The sequence below is a fragment of the Ambystoma mexicanum genome, chromosome 3p, assembly GCF_040938575.1.
Source record: "Ambystoma mexicanum isolate Mex_15411 chromosome 3p, UKY_AmexF1_1, whole genome shotgun sequence".
Taxonomy (NCBI): Eukaryota; Metazoa; Chordata; class Amphibia; order Caudata; family Ambystomatidae; genus Ambystoma; species Ambystoma mexicanum.
In genome coordinates this window covers 904,571,175-904,597,513 of record NC_090925.1, presented here as the reverse complement: position 1 = coordinate 904,597,513, position 26,339 = coordinate 904,571,175, and the positions used below count along the sequence as shown (strand labels likewise).

At 45.4% G+C, this 26,339-nt stretch overlaps 1 protein-coding gene across 3 annotated transcripts in view; it reads left to right on the top strand.

Annotated features, from left to right (window-relative positions):
- The window catches only part of PXMP4 (peroxisomal membrane protein 4), a 150,047-nt gene extending 128,785 nt beyond the window's left edge, over positions 1 to 21,262 (top strand). For 2 of the 3 annotated variants that reach the window (XM_069652147.1, XM_069652148.1), the window contains exon 4: positions 15,317 to 21,262. In XM_069652147.1, the coding sequence (XP_069508248.1) occupies positions 15,317 to 15,574 (258 nt within the window). In that variant the 3' untranslated portion in view covers positions 15,575 to 21,262. The remainder of the gene's footprint in view (positions 1 to 15,316) is intronic. The other variant, XR_011304424.1, reaches the window with a different exon arrangement.
- Positions 21,263 to 26,339: the final 5,077 nt, after the last annotated feature.

Here is a 26,339-nt window from a genome sequence, read left to right as displayed (position 1 = left end):
ATGCATTAACTTGCAAGGGGGCCACTTCAAAGCACTTGCGTGACTTTAGTACAAAGAAGAGGAAGTGTGAGATAAGGTTACACATCCAAGAAGTTTGCTTACTTACAGTCAGTATCCGATATTTGAGCTGGTAGTCCGATTACATAGTGTAGGTGAGGCTTTTGGTAAGGCAGCATGAGTAACAGAAATTCTGGTATGTGAATGTTGTTCATATTGAAACAAGTGCATGTAGGTGCACATCTGATAACCTTTTGCAGAGCCAAGGTTGTATTCTGGGGCAGAGAGCCATAAGGAAAAAGGGTGGTAGAGTGAAGTTTAGGAGTCATGGGTGGGGAGTGAACATTATTTTGTTAATATGTACAGGCATATCTTGGTTAGATCCTTCTGTTTATGGGGCCACTTTTACATAGTAGTTTTTAACCTTAACCTTGTGTGTGCATTCTGTTAGCGGTTCTAAGGGTTTAAGGTCACCTTGCATAGTAGGGTAATGCAAATGAGCAGAATATGGATTTGATCTACACAAGACACCATGTTAAGAAATATACATTCTTTAAAGTCTTTCATACTATAGAGAAAGAAGAGTTGGGTAATGTTCTATTATATCTAAGGAAAGCACCAAACTTCCCGATATTCATATCAAATCTATATCCGACATGATGAATAAGTGTTATTCCTCCAAAGATTTCAAGAAGCTTAAGAATATGTATATTTTATAAGGATGCAAAAGAGGCAGAAACCTTGGAACATTTATTTATTGTCACTTTTTCCATTTTGTTGATACCTTTGGAAGGATGTCGGCCTATAATATTTTGAGTAGGATTTTAAGTGTCAGTCAGATCTCTTTGTGTATTGCTATTAGTAATTAGTGGACATTTTACATGTGAAATAGAAAAATGAATTATGCTACTGTTTTATGATATTTTATAAAGGTTTACAAAAGATGTATTTGTAGATGATTCTGTATTTCTTCTTTCCTTTTTTCTTCTTCTTTTCGCCTCTGTTTGTTTTGTACTTAACGTTGTAATGTGAAAGGTTTATATAAACCAAAACACATCTGTAGTCATCTGCCACTTGAAAAATGAATCCCTCAGTTTATTATATATTTGGAGTTTTATTTAAAGAAAATAAGCTAAAAATAATTCCAAAATGTTGCTGAAAAGTTCTTACAAAAAATACACAAGATGCTTAACTTACTCCAAGCCTGGCCCTCAGTGGCAGAAGGCATTTGGATGATAATGTTTAAAATGGTATGTAAAAAAGAAAGATGTGCTAAAACACACATCATATCTTAGTATGCATAAATCTCTTGAAACATGGATACACCATGAACCATCAAAATTGTCTCTATGCTATCTCTAGTCACAACTATAATGGGTCTTCGATCTCAGAACACTTACTAGACTCTTAACTGAAAGGCTCATTGACCCAGGAATAAACACCTCTGGCCCTCCCCTTCCGTAGGAACCTACTATTGCAGCGGATGGAAGACATTACACCACCACGTTGCATCAGTATAATCTCTTGTTTATTACAAGCCAATGCAATGCAGTTATAGACAGACCTCAACTGGGCGTTAATATAAGATGCCCATCAAAGATGACACTAGGTGTACATCTAGCATAGTCAGCTAAATACATAGAAGAGTGCGGGATACCTTGAAAATTGATAGAGAATGTAGCATTTACATCACAATAAGGCCTATGTCAAAGGCGCCATTTTGTTCTCAATTACATTGCCCTGTGCTTCTCTCTCTCTCTCTCTCTCTCTCTCTCTCTCTCTCTCTCTCTCTCTCTCTCTCTCTCTCTCTCTCTCTCCATATCTTGCGTGTTCCTTCCCTTCTCGGGACAGGCAGGGACACATTTCTTAGAGAACATGTTTTTTTAATCATTTTGTATTGATTTTATTCGTTTTTAAAAACATGGTCAGACATTCAGAAACAGTAGCACTATCGGGAAACACTCCTTCAAAGGTAACTCAAACTGTTAATAAGGCCCTGCTACTCAATTCCCTCTCCATACCCTCATAGGAACATTTCTCAGTGCTTCCGATTCCAGGAAGCATCCTTATTTATCCCAGTGTCCAAGTAGTTTTGAGGTTACAAGTGCAATCTTAATATCATCCGGACTGTCCACCCGTTATCCAGCCTGTAATCGGGCCAGGCCGGGTTCCATTTCCCCTGTTCTCCACTCCCCCCCCACCCCCCTCACCCAAAGGTGTTGACACTCCATTTCTACTGTCCCTCCCTCCCCATGGATAGCTGCCGTAATCTTGTCCATCAGGTATATTTCCTTTCCCCACATTGAAAGAATGGGTACACGTGGCAGAGTTGCCCTTTTCCAATGTCTGCCCCGGTACACCTGGGCTGTCAGGAGGAGGAAATGCACCAGCGGTGGAAGAGCGTACCATCTGTCTCCTCTTTTCTCCAAACCAAAAAGTATCAACATAGGGTCCAGTACAAATCCCCCCCCCCTCACCCTCCATCTGTTATCCACCCAAGGACCTCGGACCAGTATACCTGCACCATAGGGCAACCCCACCACATATGCCAGTCGTCTGCCATGTCACCGCATCCATTCCAACACTGTGGATTTGTGGTGGGGAACATTTTGGACAGTCGCCTCGGGTCAAATTGCCATCGGTACAATAATTTCACACCATGTAGCTTATATTGGCAGGAGATCGATGTTTTGAAGGCTCTCCGACACATCTGTTGCCAGAGGTGCTCATCCAGTTCTAGGCCCAGGTCCCTTTCCCATCTGTGGCGCAGCCCCTGCACCGCCTCTCCTTTAGACTCCAAAAGGGCTCCATAAAGGTGTGATATGAGGCCCTTCATCTCTGTGTGACCATCTAGGACCCTTTCCACTGGTGTGAGGTTTCTCTGAATAGCCTCCTTTCATTTTTTGCCCATGAAGACCCCCTTTAACTGAAGGTAGAGGAACACTGAAAGTTTACCTACGCCCACGGCTGCCTCCAGTTCCTGATTACTCACGGATTTCCCATCCTTCCACAACTGACCCACTCTGGAGAGCCCGCCCTCAAACCATGGTTGGTACCTCAAGACCTCTGATATATCGTCCCGAACCGGTAGCGCCCATATGTGACTCATCGGCAAGGGCCATGATGTGATCTCTCCTCTTCTCCCTCGCATGCTCAGTAGCTCCCAGTAGACCTTCAAAAATGATGTTCGCGGATTCTCCTCAGGAGCTTCCCTCTCGTGACCCAGAGCCATTCCCCCACTGTGGCCAGAAGCATGTGTTGGTTTTCCAGGTATACCCATTGTTTCTCTGAGTCCTCCCCTGAGGTGTGGGACCATTGCTCTAAGCTGTGATGCCCTGTAATATAGCATACGGTCTGGGAGTCCCACGCCTCCTCTGTCCTTTGGTTATAATAGCGTCACATACCCTATCCTAGGTTTCTGATTCTGCCACAGTAACCGCAGGATCTGTGACTTAGCCTCCGTTAAACGTGCCTCTGGAGCCTGGACTGAGAGCATCTGGGAAAGAGATGGTACTCTCGGGAGGAGATTCATTTTTATAGCATTCAACCTTCTCATCTACGATAACTGTCCCTTGCCCCAGGTTGCCATTTCTGTGAATAATGTGTCGAAGAGGGGGGGTAATTAGCCTCACCCAGATACTTCCCCGGTCTAACAATGTTGACTCCCAGATACTTAATACTATCAGTCTGTATCTGTAGTTCCAATGGTTTTAGCATTTCAGACTGCTCAGGGTCTTGCCTGGTAATTGGGGGAAAATCACTGATTTGTTTTTGTTAACTTTAAACCCTGAGTGCTCGCCATATTCCTCAATTATCTCTAGTGCTGCGGGGACCGAGCAGGCCAGGTTCTCCAGGTGCAGCAACACACCGTCTGCATAGAGTCCCAACTTGAACTCTCTCATGCCCACCCTAATGTCCTCCACCATTGGGAGGGCCCCCTTAGCCGTTCTGCCAAAATCTCCATAGTTATTGCAAATAGGAGAGGTGAAAGTGGGCAACCCTACCTGGTCCCCCTCTGCAGTTCAAACACTCCAGACAGCCGCCTGTTCACTGTCACTCTTGCCACCGGGCCCATATACAGTGCTCATATCCCTCTCATTATTCTCTCCCCCAGCCTGACTTTTTGTAGAACCCCCGTCAGAAACCTCCAGTCCACACGATCAAAAGCCTTTTCGGCATCAAGGGCTACCAATACGGCATTCCCCCCACCCCTTGCTGCCGCCTCTATGCAAAGATTTCCGCAATGTATCTGTGCCCTGTCTGCCTTTAATAAATCCCACTTAGTCAGAGTGAACCAATTTAAGCATATGGCTCTCCATTCGTTTGGCTAGAGTTCTAGTGAAGATTTCTGCATCCACATTAAGCAAGGAGATGGGACGATACGACTCACAGCGCTCCGGATCCCCGCCTTCCTTTGGGAGCGCTGTGATTAGGGCTTTTCCAAACGATATGGGAGGGGGGGGCCCTACCTGTGTCCAAGATATGGTTAAACAGTCTGGCCATGTGCTGCGCCAGTGAGCCTGCAAAGCTCTTGTAAAACCCTGCTGTGTATCCATCTTCTCCGGGGACCTTCCCCAGTTTCAATCCTGCTATCGCCTCCATGACTTCCTCCCACGTAATCCCCTGCTCCATTCCCACCCTATCCATGTCCCGCAAGCTCGGAAGGGGCACCTCCCCAGGTATCTGTGCAATTCTTCATTTGTCTTCTCGCCCTCTCACCCCGTAGAGCCTCTCATAAAAGGCTGCGAATTTCTGAGTGGCCTCCTCCGTAAGGGAGTGTAGTCGACCCTGTGAGTCCCGGAACCCTGGTCCCCACCTCTCTGCCCGTTGGCCCCTTAATCTGGCCGCAAGTAGAGCGTCTGCCTTGTCTCCCTTTTCACAGTACTTCTGTTTCAAGAATTGTAAGGTGCCGATCATCCATCCCCACTGCCAGCTCCTGCCTCTTTTCCCCCGCCAGTACCCGGTCGTCTCCCCCTCTCGTTTACCCTCCACCGTCTCTAGTTTGCGGATCTCCCCTTTTAAATTTTTCAGCTTGCAGGGTCTTAATTCTCTTTTTGGCTGCCCTGGATAATGAGAAAAATTCCTCTATCGCCTCATGCATTTCTTTTGCAAAAGCCACATCCTTCAACAAATTGTCATTACAACGCCACAGAAATTCTCGGGCTGATGGTCTGACCAGCTAACCGGTGAGTGGTCACTAGCGGTAACCTTATTAGCATGCCTCTGTTCCAGGAACCAGTAGTCAATCTGAGTTTGTGTACCATGAACGGGGGGGGCGCGGAAGAGTGTAAGCCCTCTCTGCGGGATGACCCTCCCTCCATACATCTACCAGCTCTTGGTCTTGCATGTAGCCCAGAAGACCCCCCCCCGCTTTCTGTCCCACCTCAGTCTCTGCTGTGTTGTGGCCCCACTGTGGTCCATAGCCCGGTCCGCCCACATGTTAAAATCACCTCCCAACAGCAATAGGCCCTTTGCCCTATTAAGGATCTCTCCCATGGATTTGCGTAGAAATTGCACCTGCCCTGTGTTAGGGCCATATATCACTGCACTTGTCAGCTGCACCCCTTCCAGCGATCCTGGGACCACCATGGCTCTCCCATCAGCCCTTTTCCAGAACAGGGGCTCGCAAACCTAACCCTCCGGTTAAGTAAGATGCCCACTCCCCCTTCTTGGCAGGACCCGAAGCCCAGAACACCTGATCCACCTGTATCCGTGGGATGCATCTCTCCTCCTCATGCTGGTACCCTGTCTCTTGCACTAACACCACATCTAGGTCCCTGTTTTGCATCTTCCTTCCCAGCAGTGATCGGCTGTTGGGAGAGTTACGTCCCTTCACGTTCAGAGTACCCATTTTAAGAGCCTCTGCCCGGCCCCTCTCTTCAGTTCTCACCATTTGGACTTATCATTGCCCGCCCCCTTAACCCCTTCAAGTGCACTGTGGCTTTGCCTGGAATCATATGCCCCTTAAACCCTTTCCCAACTCTCCTCTTTCCCCTCACCCGATCCCTCCAGCCCCCAACCTTGTGAGTCCCCCTTCCGAGACGCCCACCATAAAATGGGCCACCAGGAGTGAGTTCTAGTCGGAACCGTTGTTCACAATACCACTACTTCTCCCCTTTATCATATCGTTCAAAACACATTACATTACAAGTTTGCCGGTCTGGGAACTAAGGTACCAGTAAGCTTGCCGGTGCCGTAGCTCGCAGGTGCCTTTCTGCCCGCCAGGTACGGCACCCGCGAGCAGAGCATGTTGCATGCACCGGCACCATTCTGAATGGTGCTGGTGCATCCAACCTCCCCATTCGCATTGAGCCCTATCGGGCTCAGATGGAAATGGGGGAGCATTTCATTCCAGCGCCCGCAAATGGGCGCAAATACTGGGTCTGGCAAGGCTGTAATAACCTGGTAATTGACCATTCGTGGGTGCTGGAATTATTCGCAAGTTTGGCTGCAGCCTGCCGGTTTTACCGGCAAGGCTACCGCCAAACTTATGAGGCTCATTTACCACTTATGCATTCGTCATTTTGCCCCACTTCCGTTTTACTTTGAGTTCCCCATGTTCTTCTGTGGTTTGGTATTGAGTTGTTTTAATCTTCTGCCGCCTAACAACTTCTTCAGCACTTTGTGGGCATGCTGGTCCACGCTGTTAAATTGGTGCCACCGTCAGCCCTTCCGGAGTCCTCACCCCCTGAGAACCTGCTGTGCTTCTTTGTCACTGGTCACTCTGTAATCAGCCTCTACCCTCTCAAAGGACAGTGCAAAAGGGTAGGACAAACGGTATCTTATGCTTCTTTCTGTTAACCATTGTGTAAGGGGGCGGCAATCTCTACGACAGGCCAGGGTGAGTCACAACAGGTCCTAGAACACACTGATCCTGTCACCTTCGTACTGTAAGCTCCCCAACCGTTCGGCCTTCTCCAAGACTTCAATTATTCTCTATCTCAGGAAACGTACCACTATTGATCTTGGGCCCTTTCCACCTCCTCCTCTGTGCGCACTTTCCAGTTGCAACTCCTTCCCTCCTTCTAGGGCGACTAGCTGGTTGATCAGCCCCTGTACCTTCCTTCCCACATCCGAGGCCAATTCACCTTTCTGCTCACTGACCCCCAGAATGCGTAGGTTGTTCCGCCGCTCCCTGTTTTCCAAATTGTCCAGTTTCAAAATAGTGTCTTCCTTACGTATCTCCAGGTCTGCCAGGCGTGCTTCATATTTCATATCTAGGAGGTCTACCTGTAGGTGGTTGTTCTCCATACCTTCCATTTTGTCCTCCAGCTCGTCCACCCGACACTTCAGGCCGCATATTGAGGCTTGAATGTCCGTCCTTATCGCCTTTATTTCTTGGAGGATGTCCTTGAGGTCGTCTCTGGTTAGGGCCGGAGGCACTGTTAGCCCCCACCCCCCTGCTGCCATCTCAGCCTGGGTCAATTGGATCCCCTCCCCGCTGCTGGCTGGGCTTCTCCTAAAGCGCTGGAGGGATTGCATCCCCGCTTGTATCACCCGTCCGGGTTCTGGTGTGCTCCGGTCCTCTTCCAGAATGGCTTCTAGTTGGGTCTTGGGAGGTGCCGCCTTCCAAGCTGCCCACTCCAATTCTTCCATGCGCTTGTGAGTCTGTGCCAGGACTGTCCTTCTCCCCCCTCCCCCCCCCCCTCTGGGTTTCACTCCAGTCCCTGGGTGCTTTGTGTGCTGCGATTGTTGTGATCCCCGTCTGGCGTATCGATCAAAGGTTTGTGGACTAGAGTGTCTCTCCTCTCTTTGGGCCGCGTGCCTTGGCAATTAGGATGCAAGCTCCTCCTGCACGTCCCTGTCTTTTTGCCCTCGGGGCCCTTTAAATATTTTGCCGGTGTCTTGTGTCCCTTTGCCAGGGCCGGTGGTCCATTTCGCCACCACTGGCTTCTCCTTGTTTTTACGAGCCCCTCACTGCCCTGAGGCCTCTACGACCTTCCGATAGCTGCTCCCCTATGCCTGTGATTGCATTGTCTTGAGTGTCCCCGCTCCTATTTATCTCTCCTTCCCTGCGCCACGCATTTGGTAATTTAAAAGAAGAAGAAGGGTGGACTCACAGGCCTTATGTATTAGGCCCCTTGAGCAGCGGGCCTCTACACTGTAGGGCCGACTTCGGCCCGATTCTGGGGCTTTGTTCCTCCACCCAGCTGGGCTGAATCCAGCACACCAAGGTTCCCCCTGAAGTCTCCGTGGGGATAGTTCTTCCAACACCCTGAGTGTTGCACTTTGTGGCCAGGAGCCCGATTTCTCTGCAGTGTGTGCTGGCTGTACCCACGTGTCTCGCCCCTCTTTCACATGGCGTCGCTCAAGATCCGGGAATGTTCTCCCGCTATATGCCCTTATGGGCTGGTGTCAGCAGAGTCGCAATGTCCTCTTTCGTTGTTTATTGATCTAGTGTGTTTACTGGGCCTCCTTGCCTGCCACTGGCCACCGGGCCTCAGTCCGTTATCTACCAGGGGGGCGTGCGGGCTGCAGCGCTGAGGACGAAGCTCCCCGCGTGAGTTCCTCCCTGCGCCTCCTCAGCCCTCCTCCTCACCTGGTGCTGGGAGGCCGGTCCACTCTTCGCGATGGCACCTTTCTTGTGTCCGTGGGGCGGCACCGTCCGCGACCCAGTCTACGTTGTCGGGCCAGCCTCCTACTGTGGGCTCCGGGTCCTCGCCGCTAACTTTTCCTTGTTCCACACCTTCAAAGAGACACCACCGGGGTGCGTACTCGACTTCTGCGCCCTCTGTACAGTGAGGCCGCTGAAGCCTCTACAAGTTTTCTCTTCTGGTAGCTCCAAAGATGAGGGACACACATGGCCACGGCCTCACGTATGCCCTTATGACCAGGGGGGGAAGCACTGTTGGCCCAAATCCAACGGCATTCGGATGGAGCTGCAGTTTTACTTGGCCATCTCGGTCCGCGCCCCCTGGAGGTCCCCCATAACGTGTATTTTAAACATCTTCCACGTTTGTACAGAAAGTCACAGTAATTAATTGGCTCCATTCCTCATGGGCATATCTCACAGGGGCAGCAGAGATTATGCATAAACACACACAGAAAGCAGGCCTTCTCTCCTTGCGAGTAAAACGTATTTCTTTTTGTGCTGAAAGCAGGAATAACTGTTTAGCTACCCAAGTGTCCAACAAAATATGCTTCAGCATTGGAACAGGATACGTAGGCTGCCTCATTCCACCCGTTTGTATTCAAAAACAATCTGTCAATATGGTGTAGTCTAATTAATTCTTCCTCAGAGGCATTGTGTGAGAGATGGGCCTGTCATATTCAAACACATGACAGCTACGTTTCATGCAAAGTGATTTTGCAAGCATTACTATTGGAATGAGTGCGATGGAAACCAACACCCCCTTCGTTACCAATTGGGCCCATCCAAAGCCAAATATAGAGGTAAGCCACTGTTTGACAGAATCTAGTCCCCTGAGATGTCATGGAAGCTGCTTGTTTCTGGATATGTAATACATCAGTAATGATTTCTCCTGACCTATCGAGCAAAGAAACCATGTTGCATTGATGGCGTGACTATCCCACCTTTCTCTGCTCACTGGTTATCTAAAGTCATACGGTTCTTAAAGGAATAGGCAGATACTGATTCTATCTCTTCCTGCAATGACCACAGGGGGTGTGCTGTCGAATTAGCAAATATCTCAAAACCTGCAAAAATGTTGACCAGAGCCTTTTCTAGCTCTATCACTCACAACCAAGGAAGACGTGCTTTTATAAATGCATGAAACCATGTGCCCCTTTCTACCAGAAGATTAGTTGACCTTTTCTGGCAGCTAATAGCAGCATAAATGCTGTTACCTGGGCGTAATGCTGCTATTCTGCATGTTCCAGAACAATTTGAGGGCAACATTTTGTATGCTAATTTCCCACATAACCAATACAACCCTCCGTTCCTCAAGGGTCCCATGATCCGACTCAGCCGTAATAATAATAATAATGACCCCCTACTGGGATGCCTCTGATTGATGACAGCTGTCTAGACTTTTTCCGGCACAATCAGCAGTGGAGTTCATTGTAACACCAGAAACAGTGACCATAAAGATGCCTCTCTGGCGCACACGTTTCGAGCTTGGTTGCCTTTTATTTTCAGGACAGGACGTCAGTGTTTGTCCCCCATCAATTTCTCCCAAAGATTTACCCATTTTCTTCAATACTCTCATATTACAATATGGATCACTGTACAAATTATGGGTAGCCAGCATCTGGGCTTTCATATTTTAACAGTATTGCAGTGCTGTGAGGTCTATGCATCAGTATGTGCATCCATTGGAATTAGTCCTTGGTCAGGTGTTGTTGAAAGAGCCATGTTTTGAGAAATTGGATAATTGTGTGGGCATCCTGAGCTGACACCGGGATGGAATTCCAGAGTGTGGGCGTGTGACAAGAGAAGGATTGTTTTTGGTGTCCTCCCTTTGCAGACAAGTTGTGATTCAAGCTGGTTGGTCGATTTGCTGGGAGAGGAGCGTGTGCCACCAGATATGTGAAGCTTAGCTGCCTGGTACACTGGTGTGCTACTCGTGACTGCTTTGTAGATGATACATGCAGTCTTGAACAGTATCCTGGCTTGGAGTGGAAGCCAATGTAGCTTGCATAGGATGGGGGTAATTCACTCAAATTTCCATGCTCCCGTAACAATTTTTTTTGTTTATTCATTTATATTGCGCGCAGGGCCTGTGGGCGTGCTGCAGCGCGGTGGACTTTAGGGGAACCAAGTGAGCAGCTGGGAGCCCTGTTAATTTTTTTTGACATGTTACTTGCACGCCTTTGGCACCCTAGGGCTTGTGCATTTTAGCGGGTTTTACCGCAGACATGGATTTGCATGTACTATGTTTGTAGTGGGCTGCAGAATAGTCCACATGGACTTTTGACATAGTTCAAGCCCATTATCAGTAAGTTGAGTCACTTATTGATTTTGCCCTTGCCTTGGATCTAAATTATTTTGGACACATACACTTAAGCGGTTTCCCTGCATGTGTGTTGTGTGCTATGCACGTCCGTAGCGGCGTGCAAACGAATACGCATTGTCTTGTGTTCTTGAATTGGACTGACTGATGCGCGTTTATGCGCCATACCATACTGGACAGCTCTCGTGTAGTCCATAGCTCTTTCAACATTGAGCGACTGATTATCCTCTGAGGTACTTCTTTTTCTACGTAAACTACTGGCTAGTCGGAATTATTTCCTGTTGTTTTCCACAGTTCTGAACACCTCTGCTATCATCCCTACATATATTATTCCCGCCTCACCGACTTACAGTCGGGTAAGTGCTATGCAAGTTTTTAAGCTTTTCTCCATATGTAACTAGGAGACACTTACATTCTATCCTCTGAGGTTTAAGAGGAATCTAACCTCTAATTTAGTTCTTTTGGGTATTTTGCAGGTCCAGTGTGTGACCTGCAGTCACTAGGAAATGGCAAGGAGGTCAGTCTCGCATCTAGCATTACATTTACTGATATTTACTAATATGTTTTTGATTTGGAGACACACATTGATGGGCATTGTTTTACATTATCTTGTAGACACATTGCTGAAACAAGTTGTACAAAGCCTAGAAAGTTGAGTCCGCTCAAGCCCTGAAGAAGGATTCTGTTATCCGAAACGCATCTGCAAACCATGTTCACCATCATTTTAGCGAATCAGGGGATACAACCCCATGTCTTTTAATTTGTGTACCAACTATTTCCTGTAATGTAGTGTACATGTGAATACAACATTACTGTTCTCTCACTCTATTTGAATGGGACCATTTATTGTAATCCAACATACTTCATACTTCATTTTGAATGCTTTATTTTGAATGCTTAATTTCAACTTCTGGATTCTGAGGGCATCAATTATATGTAAATAGATTTTATTTTTGGAATACAGACTCTTATGTGTGTTTTTGTCTACTTCTCTGGTTTCAGAGTACACACACAAATGATCGTATGTAACCAACCAATTGTATGTAATCAATCACCCAAGAACTTTCACTGATTCTATGTTTAACTTACTATCCTATCTTTTTTAACTCAGCCACACTTCTAGTAAAAGTGGGGTACTTATCCCTTGGGAGTGCACTAGAGGGGGTGCCAGTTAGCAATAACTGCCTTATGGTACATAGCCCTGTCAGGAGAGCATTTTCCACATCGATGTACAAGACCAGAAGGGCCTGCACTATGGTCCGGAAGTCCAGTGGTGGGAATGAAGGGCTTGATTTTTCAAAGGGTACAGATTCTAAGCCAGGCTATTTGGGTCTTCTTGGCTGTGTTTCTGGAAGGACAGATAATGGTGAAGCCTAAGGATTTTGCTGAATCTGAGAGTTGTGGATCAAATCCTTTTAGGTGCATATCATTGAGCCGTTATTTGAAAGTTGTTTTTAGTGGATAGACCTATGAGGAAGAATTCAGTCTTGGATGGGTGAAGTTTGAGGTAGGCAGTCGACATCCAGGACTGGATGATGGCTAAGTAATCACGGAGATGAATGATGTCCTGTGGCTATTTACTCTCATGTACATCTGAGTATCGTCTGCGTATTGGTGGATAGCTATATTCAGATCTTTGAGGAGAGTGCCTAAGGCTCCATGTAATGGTTAAAAAAGATTGGTGAGAGGCGGGAGCCTTGGGGTACTCCGCAGGAGACCTGGAGGTGGTTAGATCGCAACAAGTGCATCTGGACAGTGCCAGATAATCCCATTTGTCAGCAGGGAGGGAGAGAAGGATGCAGTGGTTGACGGTGTCAAATGCAGCCGAGAGGTCAAGCAGGTCGGGGAGTCATGACTCACCCTTATCCATGATTTGGAGAGCATCATCCACCACGTGTATGGTGGCTATCTCGATGCTACACTTTGGGTGCAACCCTGACTGATAAGTTGTTTAGGTGGTGCCGTTGTTCGATTCAGGAGAGTAGTTGTGTAGCAACTACTTTTTCCAAGATTTTGCCAAAAAACAGTAGGTTTGTAATGGGCCTGTAGTTGGCCAGGTCGTCTGGATCTAGGGTTGTTTTTTTCAAAAGAGGTTGTATGAGACAAGTCTTGAAGGTGTCAAGGGATGATCCTTATGCGAGGGAGATATTAATGATACTATATTAATGATACTGAGGAGTGTGCGTCGGGCCCGTCAATTGTTTATTGATGGAGGCTGTGATTAGATCATCAAAATGAGAAGTAGGTTTGAGGGAGGTAAACATTTTTAGGAGGTGCAGGGGAAAGAGGAGAGATGTCGGTCCTGGGTGCAGGGGATGCTAATGCTGCTAGAGGTTGATTCGATGGTCTCTCACATTTTGTCTATAATTTCAATAAAAGATGTGTAGATTCTGCCGCATTTTTCCTGAGTTGCTGGTACCTTGGAGTCGGGTGAGGGTTTGGTAGAATGCTTTACTACATAAGAGGGCTTTACTCCTGTTAGAGGCTGCCCCAATGATGGTGGAGTAGTAAACCGCTTTGCCCTTGGTAATCTGAATCCTATGGTTTGCACGTAGATATTTGAGGTTGGTGAGGTCCCGAGTTATGGTTTTGCGCCACCATTTTTGCAGGGCTTTGATTGAGCATTTGTTGTGAGGTTAGTTCAGGGCTGTACCATGGGGAGTATGGGTTGGTCTTTGCCTGGCTGGATTTTAGTAGGGCGTCAGTGTCCACCAGTTTCATAGCAGAGTTGCTGACTAATTCCAGGATGCTTGAGCCATTCCCTATTTTCGGGAAGTCTGCAAAGTTTGTGTCTAGCTTTTTGATCGGGAAGGTTATTCCCACCTGAGTAGAGCTTCCCCAAATTAGGAACACAAAGAGGCCATTGCGTTTGGACTTAATTTGGGAAGGGATCGTAGAATTTGTATTTGCAAACCAAAACGTAGCGCCTTGAGGTGCTAACTATGCTGTGGAGCCCAATGGTGTGGAAACTAAGAGTAGGCCTTCCGACATGTGCACCATAAACAGTCCATCACAAAACACTCAGCCTAAATTGCTGCTGAATTGGTCTAGTCTGCCACCTTTCTCTGAGCAAAATCCCCATCTATAGACATGCAAATGAACAGGTTCAAATCGCTCCTCTTAATGAGCAAGTTCAAACAGCTACTCTTTAAAACGTGCGAAAATCTCCGGCTTCAGAATCACCCCCCCCCTCTCATTTTGGAGAGCTGCCCCCAGTAGTCTGTGACATCAAAATTCCTCACACAGATCTACTGAGTTCTATGCTGCTTTCAAGAGTATCATAAAATCCCAACCATCGTGGTATCCAACTACATGCTTTCCGCAATCTCCTGTCTACATATCTTCCCTCCTCTCGCCCTGCTGCCAACAGTAACCCTTCTGCGGGTGTTGCAAGTAAAGCACCCCCTTTTGGCATGCTCTGAGCTCAACTCCACCAGCCAGGCTCAGCCTTATCTATTCCTCGGCAACAGTGACGCCGCCTCTTGTCAAAACGAAATTTACTGAAATAAAGCGGAACATTTCGTATATACAATTCAGATTGCTAATGAGCTAGCTCCTAATAGGACCCTTACTATTTTAGTTGATTGTGGTCGGAAAGATCAAATGTAACAATTTCCCATACAAAAAGTTGGAACTCAATGGTAGAAATGAGTGTAGCTGAAATGTTTAGTAAACTCTACCTTTTCACATATTTTTGGCTCATACAGAAGTGGAGTGCCTATCTAGAAATCTCTACCACTGTTGATAGTTGCATGAAATCGTAAATGATTCCCATCAGTCTAATTGCATATGTTTGTTTCCTCTTCTATGTAATTGTCATGAGCACTTGCATACTTCATTGTTTGTGTCCTGGATAGAGCATGTCCTGGAATGCATTAATGGGAAATAACCAGTCCATTATTCTAAAATGAAACCGTTAAACGGAGAGAATGATCATCAAAAACCCGTCTTTCGCCAAGACAACGAGTGCTGGTTTTGCTTCTTTGCATTGCTGCAGTATCCAAGTTTAAACGGACACAAATTATGTTTAGGTTCAACTCCACTTTATAAAAATACGAACTCCTCTTGCTTATGTATGTGATATATTTGTTCAGTTATTCTTTATAAACATGTATTGACAGTTTAGAAATACAGCGCTAAAGTGCTATGTTTTATCACAGAATAATGCATTGGTTTCAAGAGTCACTCAGTATGAAAACTGCCGTGCTTGAGAAAAATGCTTTTGTTCTGCAGTAATGAAAACATAAATGTACACACATTAGCTTATTGTTTTGGGAGTCTTTCAATAGCGCGTGGTTTATTCAGCAAAACTAGATGGAAGGCATTGCATTTTATGACAGCGGTTATGGGTTATGATGTGTGGAATCCGCTGTGTTCATTGATTAATGGCCTTTTTTCCTCCGCAGATTAATATGTACCTGCTGTCTCGCATATTGTTTGGTCTGTCCCGGCTGGCGCAGGAGAAGGGCTACATTCCAGCGACCAAGCGCGACTCCTTTCCCCTGTTTGCGGCCCTGGTCTGGGGCATCGTTCTGTGGCTCTTTGAGCACCACCCGCACACCCTGCAGCCCTCTCTCCAGTCCTCCATGACGTACCTGTACGAAGACAGCAACACGTGGAATGATGTCTCGGATTTCCTTTTGTCTAACACAAGTAGACGCTAAAAATGGCACTACGTCCTATGGGTTCATCGAAATGAAGATATTTGTGTTGGACACAATCGAGCAAAAGCGGACATGGAAACATGGTGCTTCCGTTTATCCGCGCAGAGCTGCCCGGATAGACCTGCCGTTTTAAGGGATTGTGCTGTTGCCTCTTTTCTATTCAGCCTTTCCCCCCCCGGCCCTTTTTTCCTTTTAATTTGTGCTGTTTCGATCTGAAAAACGAAAACTTTAGGATGCCCGACGTACCCACTCTGTGACATCCTCCCACCCAAAGGTCTAATCGCTGATGTTTTTTTCGCTCTTACAATCCTGGTTAAATGCGTGCATTCTCATTCTGAGACAATTTAAAATAAAAACGACTAGTCGCCGAATGTGGAAAGAAACCCGAGTGGGGGGTGACCATCTCCCAGAGAACATTTTAGCGGGTCATTTTGTGTACAGTAACCATGTGAAGTCCCTTCCTCCTGCCGCCCTCTGAGCGAACAATATGAAATTCATGCTCCTTGGATTTCGAGGTGTGAAGCTCTTCCAGGAGAACTAGAGGGGGGAGGGGTAAAGAGTGAGCAGACATGTCTTCATTTCAGCCCTTTTCCGTCACGGTTCCCTTATGTTAATTCTACACCTCTAGTTAAGGACTTTCACCACATATTCTCCTCCTTCCTTATTTTGAATGTTTCACTCTCCCCACATATTCTCATCCTTCCTTATTTTGAATGTTTCACTCTCCCCACATATTCTCCTCCTTCCTTATTTTGAATGTTTCACTCTCCCCACATATTCTTCTCCTTCCTTATTTTGAATGTTTCACTCTCCCCACATATTCTCCTCCTTCCTTTATTGTGAATGTTTCTCTCTGTATCCATCTCAGTGGTTCATCTGGCAAATGTTATGGTCTTACAAATGTTCTTGGTCCGTGTGTTTGGATAACAATTCCTTTCATTTGGGGCTTATTGTGAGATCTTGATTGGCCTGTTTATCCAGCCCTGTTCACTCATGTCCTTTCTTTTTAGGGACTCGCAAAACGCCCCAAAGTCTTGATCTACGAGCAAGGAATGTGAAGCGAGAAATCACACAGGAGGAAATAATTGCATGTGTGATTGCTAGGTTGTTTGCTGTTAATCATAAACCATCCAAATGAGTTCCACCAGCCAATATTGCCTCAATGACAAGTGGTAATCGTAATCTTCATTCATATAGTCCTACACTTCCTCTTCAAAGTCCTCACTAATTAATTGAGTCGTCCACGTCTCACAGGTACACCTTAAAAATGTCCACCCATGTACCTTACAATACAATGTGTGGCACAATTCCCTGCTCCCCCTTCAGTATAAGGGAGCAAGTGGCACACCCAGCTGCTCGCCAGTATAATTTAAAGCAACACTGCACCACAGCCAACTCCTTTTAAATATAAAAAAAAATGTCAAGCTATAAGCAACCTGGTTATGACTGTGATGAAGAGGAGTTCGACTGGGAGTAATGGTGATTACAATTCCTAATCGAGGCATTCTCCCGACTTGCCTCGTCTTTGTTTTTTATCACTAATTGAGGAGTACCCAATAATGTGGTGCAGAACAGAATGCACAGGAATTAGCAGTGACTGCAACACTTGTGTTTATTGGCAACCCATTATAGGAGTCAAGCATTCATCTACCAAACCTGCAGTCTTTTGTTCCTAAAAGGTCCGTGCGATATGTGACCTACGTGCGTGGTAATGCCCATATTGCAAGATTAAAAATAGCTATCAGAGTTACCCCCTGAAATTCCGCCCAAGTTGTTGCCATTGTTCTACTGGACTGTCTCTGACTTGAAGAGGGGAAAGACACCCCTAACTCGGGTGCACAATTGTCATTTTCTTTGCTAATTCAACTCAGCACAGAAAATGACAATTGTGCTCCTAATCCATCTACTAAAGGAGGGAGGCGTTGTTTTCTTGCCCTGACCAGAACAACCTAAGGTGACAGAGGTTTGCAAATGGCTTCTGACCTCTAGTACCCCATTACTGCTCTTCTGACATCCAGGAGGTGGAGCCACTCCTTCACATTCCCCAGAGGGGGATACTAGCAGAGAAAATTAGTTCCTCAACATGATGCCACGTAGGAAAGAAACCTAGTCGAGGACCTAGAGGATAGGAAACTCTTTAGCAGCAAGCCATCCGGTTGCATGCTGCTCCCACCCGCCCCCGTTATCCCCATGGTTCTTAGAATACTTGAATGGCTGCCCATTTAGCATGAACCGTAGAGACAGAGAGCCCTAGATTAAAACTGGGCAAAGAGAAGGTTGGCAAATAAAGGACAGCGAGATTCAGCGCAATGACCTACGTGATATAGAGTGGTGTTGAAAGCGCTGCAGATGAATGTAGGAGTGGGGACTTGCCACGTCCTACCACAAATGGAACAGAGAAGGATTGTTTTTACAAACACTGCGCGCACACACACAGATTAAATTAGAATTGCTGAATATTTAATTCGCAAGAAGGTAGCCTGACACGTGTTTCGAGCAACATGCTCTTCTACTGAGGCTGTAAATGAAGTTCCCTTTAATATGGAAACAAAGGTATGTGGTAAGCATGGAAGCAAAAAAGAAACTTGGGCCCCACTTAAAATGCAGTTGCAAGGACAATTTAAATGCGAGTTCGCACTGAAACAGCGTCTCCGCTGTGTCTGAGGACAGGAGCCAGGGAGAAGAGCATGTCGCTAGAAACACGTGTCAGGCTACCTTCTTGCGAATTAAATATACAGCATTTCTAATTTAATCTGTGTGTGTGCGCAGTGTGTTTGTAAAAACAACCCTTCTCTAGATTAAAACTGTCTTGCAAGAACTGGAGTTCCTAAGCCGCTGAACACTCTAAATGGTCTCTGTAGTTTTGGTGGCACCAAGCCAAAAAGGATCTTCAAACGAGCCTCGTAAGCCTGCAGCGTGGAGGGAAAGCTAGCTTCCTGGAGAGAGGCGGAGTCTTGAGCCAAGATACCCTGCCCCAAGAGACCTGGGGGTTCAATGTCCACACCCCAAAATGAAGTGGCCTGCTCTTGTATCCCTTGCCACAGTGCAGAGGGGCTTGGCTAGGAAGGGGATGTACAATAAATAACTGTTCCACCATGGGTTGATCGAGCAGGGGGAACCATGCCCTTCTGGGCCAAAAAGGTATAATTATGATCAAGTGTAGTGGCCCTCCCTTACCTGACCTAAGAACCTCAGAATTAGATGTAATGTGGGAAAGGCATATCGCAGGTGGTTGAACCAAGGTAGAGAGATGGCATCCATGGCCCCTGCACCCTGTCATGGATATTTGATGCAGACATAATTGAGCAGTTGTGAATTTACTCTTGTGGCAAACGGATCCAGGAAGAGATGCCCAAACCTCTGGCTTATTTCCCTGAATGCAAACATCTGCAAAAATCAGGTAATCTCAGGAGAGGAACACTATGCTCTGGTGGTCTGCCCTTCGAGTTGTCAAACCGCCTCCCCTGAATTTGTGACCCATGTCAGATTTAAGAGGTGGTGTCCTGCATGGTACTCGGTTCTTTTTTTGTTTTTAATTCTTTTTTGTTTTTTTCTAATTGATTTCCCCCCTGAATTTTTGTGCAAAATGTTTGGTGTGCTAACATTAATATAGAACCTACTGCCCATGTCCCCAAACTTGTGGCCCTTTCCAGGATCGAAATTCAACAATACCTTGTTCCCTCTGCTTTTTACATATGCCACGGGCCTGGTTGTCTGTCCTGACTAGCTTGGTGTAATCTTGAAGCAGCCGTTGGAAAAGCTGAGCTGAAGAACAAGAAATATAGCTGACACTTTGCTTTCTGTTTTGTGGAGCATAATTCCTGAATGTCCTCTTCTGTAGTGGTTGCCACTCGAGCCCTCTTGCTGGCATCCATGGTGACTATAAAGGGGCTGGGAGATCTGCAGGCATCCCTTTGGCGCGATTGACCATGTGCATCCACATTGAAGGTACAGGCAAACATTTGATGTCAAGGGGATTAGCTGCTCGAAATTCCGTAACTTGGCCTTCCAAAGATTGTACAACTTCTCTCACAGAGGATGCAGGTGAAGCCTGCCAACTGGGCACTGAAGACGGCTGCTGCCATATGCCCCCATTTTTGAGCCAAAGGTGGGTTAAGGCATTTCCTTCCCCAGAAGAACTGACCAGGAATTCTGTAGCTTCGATGGTCTGTCCTCTGGGAAGAACACACTGTCCTGTACCGTGCAGCTCTGGGTGCCTATAGTACGGGCAAGCTGGCATTTGCGCCTGTTGATCAGTTTCCCGTAGGTGGTCAGGATTTTTCACTTCAAAGCCCAGGACTCAAAGTGGAAGCGGCCAACAACAAAACTCGGGCACCTCATGCTCTCCCAGTGGATGGGGGCATGATGGTATGTACCTGACAGATTTATGGATGATACTATGATGAATTATGTGCTGGAAGGTCTCCATACTGAAGTGGATTGTGGGAATGAAGGCATTAACCTATGAGATCCAGAACAGTCATGTGTCCCTGGTGCCTTTTGAACCATAAATATACTGTATACTCCTTCATCCCTGTACTCTTTACTCCAGGAGATTCTCAATTTCCTTCTGCAATAGTTGTTTCATGAATGCATCCCCTGGCCATGGAGCAGACTGCCTTCTCTGGCAAGGTCGTGGTGGCAGTTCTTGCTGGTACCCTTTTGAGACTGTGTAGATCTCCAAAGGTGGGTGAAGTGGAGAAGATGGGCATCCAACGGGGCTCTTGGGCCAGCATGTGAGATAGTCCGGAATATGCAATGTTCTATTCTGCTGCTTTAATTATCTTGTGCTCCCAAGTTGGGACCCACAGAAAGCTTTCTCTGCCCTTCAGCCAGGGAACTCTTCTGGCAATGGGCTAAAATATGCTCTTCCTTGCATTGACCTGTGGACTTGCTTGGATTTATCCAGCAGGAGCTGTGCACGCTTCTGCTTTTTAACCTTTCCCTCTTTAATTTTTCATCGAAGATCTTGAAGCCTTGAAAGGTGATGTGTGGAGCTATTGACTTCTGAGTACATACCTCAATCCCGAATGTGGACGTAGTGTCTGGCCAGAACTGTAGCCCATGAAGTTGTGGCTGCCATCTTTAACCTGTTATGTGCCAGGAGAAGAATTCCGATTGTCTCTCAATTGCTTCTAGCACATTTCTCCATCCTCCCACGCCATGTTTACTGCCTGGATTTGGTACACCAGATGAGCCACCTGCGTGGCCACTAACTCTCAAATTAAAATGGAACCCTGTGCATGTCTTTCTTTTAGAGCAGAATTAACATTTTGTTAGTTGAGTCCATCAGAATAGCCTCTTCCTCAGCCCTGGGACTGTGGCCAGAGAATCTCTCAATCTGCCCTCATACCCCAACAAAGGATAACGTTTGGACATGAAAATGGGGACCATAATTGTATCAATGTTGTTTCCATTCCTTAAATATGGTGTCATTCACATTTGGGTTTAGATGGCACCCCTTATTTGGATTCCTGTCATATTGGCTCATCCGAATTTGGCATTACTGGATTCTCGAAATCCAAATTCTACCGCTTGTCAAGGCAGCTGGTATTTTTTTTCTTTGTGCACATTTTGATTTATTACAAAACTTTTTGCAATTTCATCCAATCATCATTTAACAAAATGAATAATCCTGTTTCGTCAACACAAGTAAAAAAATTCTAAAATAAAAAATACAGTACATAACCCTTGTTTGTCATTTCATCTTTGAATTAAAAAGAACACCTAGAAAACTGTTTCTAGTACTAGAGAAGTGTTTTCCCCAGTAATTAAAAGCAACCACCAATCTTCTGCCGATAAAGTGCTGTGTGCCTCTACAAAAAATATGACTGGGTTGTTCTCAGTGCCGTCGACTCCTGACAGACAAGCGGTAAGTGCTTTAAATTACCCTCCGCCCTGGGCATTCAATTCAATCTAATACTCATGAATCGCGATCTGAAATAATTTATCTAGAGACCAAAATGCCCTCATTTTTGTTCTCAAAGACCTTTGTTTTCACTTTGTCAGGGTTATCTTTTATTTCGTCTTCCGAGGAGCCAACTGTGTCCAACAAAAACCTACACCTTTTGACCCTTTGTCGTCCTCTATTTATGATTTTAAAACAAGAAATAGATGAGGGGGAACTTCCAGGATACATTTCCTAAAGAACGACAAAGGTGCCCAATCGACCCTAGACTTCAGAGAAATTAACTCCAGCGCTCGTTGTATAATCTGGGTAGGCACTGATTTGGGGCAGCATAGCACCCTTTTACAGAATAACCCTTCCAGCTTTGCCTTCACCCAGTCTGGGGGACGAGAGTGTGGCATCTGCCCCATAGACCAGTGAGGGGGTCCCTTTGAGTTTGTAGAACTGCACAATTGGAATCATATAAAAGGAACAATACTTTCTGCTAATAAATTTAACTCGGCTGGCAGTCATTTTTGCTCTCCCCCACCCCCAAGTGATTCAACCATAGTTGCTTAAAACACCTAGGTACTTAAACAGGGACACCTGTTCAATTCTCGAGGTGCCCAACCACCACGAGGGTCCCCAGATTTTCTTCCTATGTGGCTTCTCCAACCAGATTTTTAGTTTTTGAGCCATTGATCTGCAAGTCATTCTCTCTTACATATTATTCTAAACAAGAAAGTGGCTGTTACAGACCAATGGCTGTCTGGTCAATCAATATAAGGTTGTCCGCATACAGAAAGTAACCAGGTTTGACGCATAACAGTTGGAGGAAAACTTTTTGCCTTTAAAAGGCAATCCCCCCCAATGTCTGAAACGAAAACGTTGACCAGCACTAGGACAAGTGGGCAACCTTGCTTCACCCATCTGAATGTATGTATTTACTCCGTTAACAGGCCCGCCTTGTTAAATCCAACTTTTATTGAGGTGACTGTGTGTAGACATTGTAGTTGTTCCTTCAAGTCTATTGGGCAGTTCCAACTGGTCATTTATCCACATAGTTTAGATCTATTAACACTATCAAAAGCTCCAACTAGATCCACAAAGGTGATATAATACTTTCCCCTGCCTTCCAAAGCACACCCTTTTAGAATAGACAGCATAGGGATGTTAAGGCTGGTCCCCAGACCTCTAACGAAACCTGATTGAAACCTGTCGCAGTGATTTCCCCCACAAACCCACTCGGTCGAGCGGGAGAGGAGCAACAATCCAGACCTATCTATCTAGATTTATTTTTATATAGTGCCGTTCGCCCAAAGGCTTCAGAGCACTCACAAAGACGGACAGACATTAATACAAAAAAGTGATGACAGGATGCTGATTCTCCAGGGAAGCAGGCAGTAGGGTTACTGATTACACTGTTCCTTCATCAAACAACCAGGTCTTAAGTTTCTTTTTGAATATATTGATGGATCCACAGTTTTTTAAAGAAAGAGGCAGGGAGTTCCAAATTATGGGAGCCCAGTAGTTAAAGTTGGTACTGCCAACTCTTTTAAAAAATTGACAGGGTAAACGTGCTGAAACCCCAAGTAGGGGTAACGAGGAAGCGTCATGTAAGAAGTATTACATATATGCTATTGATCGGTTTATTAAATTATGCATGTCTATGTGCTCCAAAATTTAAATAAAGTTGGTTAAAAAAAAAAAATTGACAGGGTTGAAGCAAATCATTTATTATTACATCGCAGGTTTCTTCTGATGGGGGCTTTCTTTATTTTGTCAGTAAGATTGTTTGGCGCGGTACCAGCTAGACATATAACTGTGCCTTTGAATTCTATCCTTTGTTCAACCGGGAGCCAGTGAAGATTTCTCCTTGCTGTTGAGATCTTGGAGCATCGGCAAAGCTCATTAACAGCACTGACCGCTCCATTCTGAATTATTTGCATTTTTATTATATTGGATTTTGAGGTGCCCATTAATAGATTATTACAATAGTCCAATTTTGAATTTATTATAGCACCGGCAATCACGGCAAGGTTAGGCTTGGATAGATATGGGCGGATTCACCATAGTAAATTAGAACAAAAAGCACATATGGATTTTAGGTACGATGCATGCCTTTTAAAGGATAGATGAGAGTCCATGAAGATACCCAGTGTTTTTATGTGGTCAGAAACCAGGATATTATTGTTGTTAATTTTAAAACTTTGGTATTGAACGTCTAGTTGTTTTTAGTCTCTGTTGAGTGCCAACTATCAATAGTTCTGTTTTGGCTTCATTGAGAGCCAACAAGTTTGTTGACATCCATTTTTGTATGGCATAAAACACCTCTCTTACTCTTTGTGCATCCTTTTCTTAATCTCCTGACAGTGTAAACACCAACTGGGTGTCATCAGCATAGTTCGTAAACCTGACAACCAGGGTTTGTAGCATGTCGTTTAATAGCTTAAAGAAGATGTTAAAAAGTAGAGGCGACAAACAGGACCCCTGAGGGACACCACAGAGCAGCAGGGTTTTTAGGGAAGTAAAGTTCCCCTTAAGCACTGCCGCCATTCGGGGTCCCAGAAAGGATTTAAACCAATTTGCTGCAGAAGGAGAACATCTGCCGACAGTTATTAGTCTTTCAGAAAGAAGATTGTGATCAATCGGATCAAACGCTGAGGAAAGATCTAGCAATAGGAGTAGAGCTGGGTTTCCATTTTAAATAATAGATGTCTGGAGATCTAGAAGAGCCGTTTTAGTGCCATGTTTGGTACGAAAACCTGATTGTTCTTCCGCAAGAATGTAATTTTATTTTTACAAATTTCTGGTACTGTTGGTATGCAATCTTGTCAATTATCTTTAGCAAAAACTGCACATTAGTAATAAGTCTGAAGTTTCCAGGGACTGAAGGATCAAGATTGTCTTTTTTCACGAAGCAGAGTGATCCATGCTTCTTTGATGTTACTTGGGACATAAGATTCATCAAAAGACTGGTTCACAAAGTGGACAACGCAGGGTGCTACAGTCTCTGCAAAGTTATTGAAAAGCTTAGCCGGAAAAAACATCTCCTTTGCTTGAGGAGGGCTTCATGTTGTGAATGATTTCAAGAACCTCACACTCTGATACCCTTTCAGAGGCACAAGCTTCAGAATGGATTTGAGCATGATGAGCTACAGGCTCTGATGTCATATTGTCATTAGTGGGAGTTTTTAACTGTTCTCCAATGGCCTGCTGGCGTTTTTTGATTTTACTAGTGAAACCATCATGAATTGCTTGACACCAAGCATTGCTTTCTTGTTCCTGGCTATTTACTGGGTCGTTTTCTAGCTCCTGTAAAATGGTAAACATTTCTTTGGAGTGGGATTTCGCTTGGTGAATTCTTTTGTTGAATGTTTGGGCTTTGGCATTCAAAATCATTACTTTGTAGAGTTTTATGGCCTGTTTGGAACTAAACATTGTCTGTACTGAAGAAGTGGGACTACTAGCTCCTTAAATGCATCATAGGTCACATTTTTATAATTATGCCAGGTCTTGAGTGGCTTTTCCTTATTTGACAGAGATATCTGTGGTAATTGTGTTGAGCACACAACGTTTACAAGATAGTGATCTGACCAGACACATTCTAAAATTGAAGATATGTTTACTACTTGTTTTTGTCACAATCCAGTCCAATATATTGCCGTCATTGTGGGTTGCAGCTTGGACCTGTTGTTGGAATCCAATGGACTCCAAGGACATTATCATATCCCTGGCTTCTTCATCTCTAGGGTTATATCTTCCCAATAACATCCAATAGGGCGATAGTTTTTAGGATCATCCCTATTGCCCCTCTTGAATATTGGAATGATTGTCACTGTCTTTCAAGATTCTGGGATCCTCTTCCCCTCTTCTATGTATTTAAAGAGTGCTCATATGAGCACCCAGACTTCGGGATCTTTTTTGGGTATGGCATTCTTGAGTCCGTCAGGGCCTAGGGCCCTTGAGGAACTAGCCCTGGTAATTTGAAGCCGGATATCTTCAATGTCGGAGGATATGATACAGTCCACCTCTCAGATACTGCACTGTCACCCACGACCACTTGATCATTGCTTCACTTGTGTATATACTCTTGAAGTGTGCCATCCAATCAGCCTCTGAAACAATGTTAGTCTGCAGTACTGATTGAAGGGAGTTCTCGCCCAAGTTCTTAAGTTGTGTTTCGAGTGAGACGGTCTGGTCCCCTCCACCCTTAACAGCCCACCGAGGGCTCTTCTCAATTGTCTTCTTCTCTTGACCAGAGCACTGTCATAACTGTGGTGATGGCTTGGTCATCTACTTCCAGAAGGAACTTTGGGTTTGTCAAAGGGTTGCAAGAATGTTGTATAATCGAACACATCAGAAACCACCCAGCTTCATTCCCCCAGCTGACTGTTGCATGAAACACGAGATGAAGGTACTCCTGTTTCTCTTAGTCATGTTTAATCTACGCTCTCCATTAACAGCTACTGGGATCACATCAAATCTAGCTGCAGGCTTCTCAGTTGAGTCCTGCCAAAGTAAGGTGAGCATCCTGTGGTCACTAATGTCGCCATTCCTCACCACCAATGACACTATTTCTGCCAGCATATTACGGGTAACAAATATGTATTCTAGTGTGGCAATCCGCTTGCCCCTCGAACATGTGAACCTCTTTGGGATATCCCCAGTGACTTGACCATTTAATTAATGGAGGTCCCTTGAGTCCATTGTCAGATTCCAGGCCAGCCCTCTCCTTCCTGACATGTTTAATGTTTTAAGGCAACTCTCAAGACCTCCCTGTTCTTTCCAAAACATGAGCTGTTTAGATCCCCACAGAGAATCACTGTTTTTTCAACCCCACCTTTCATCAACCAAGTCCAACACAGTGGAAATATA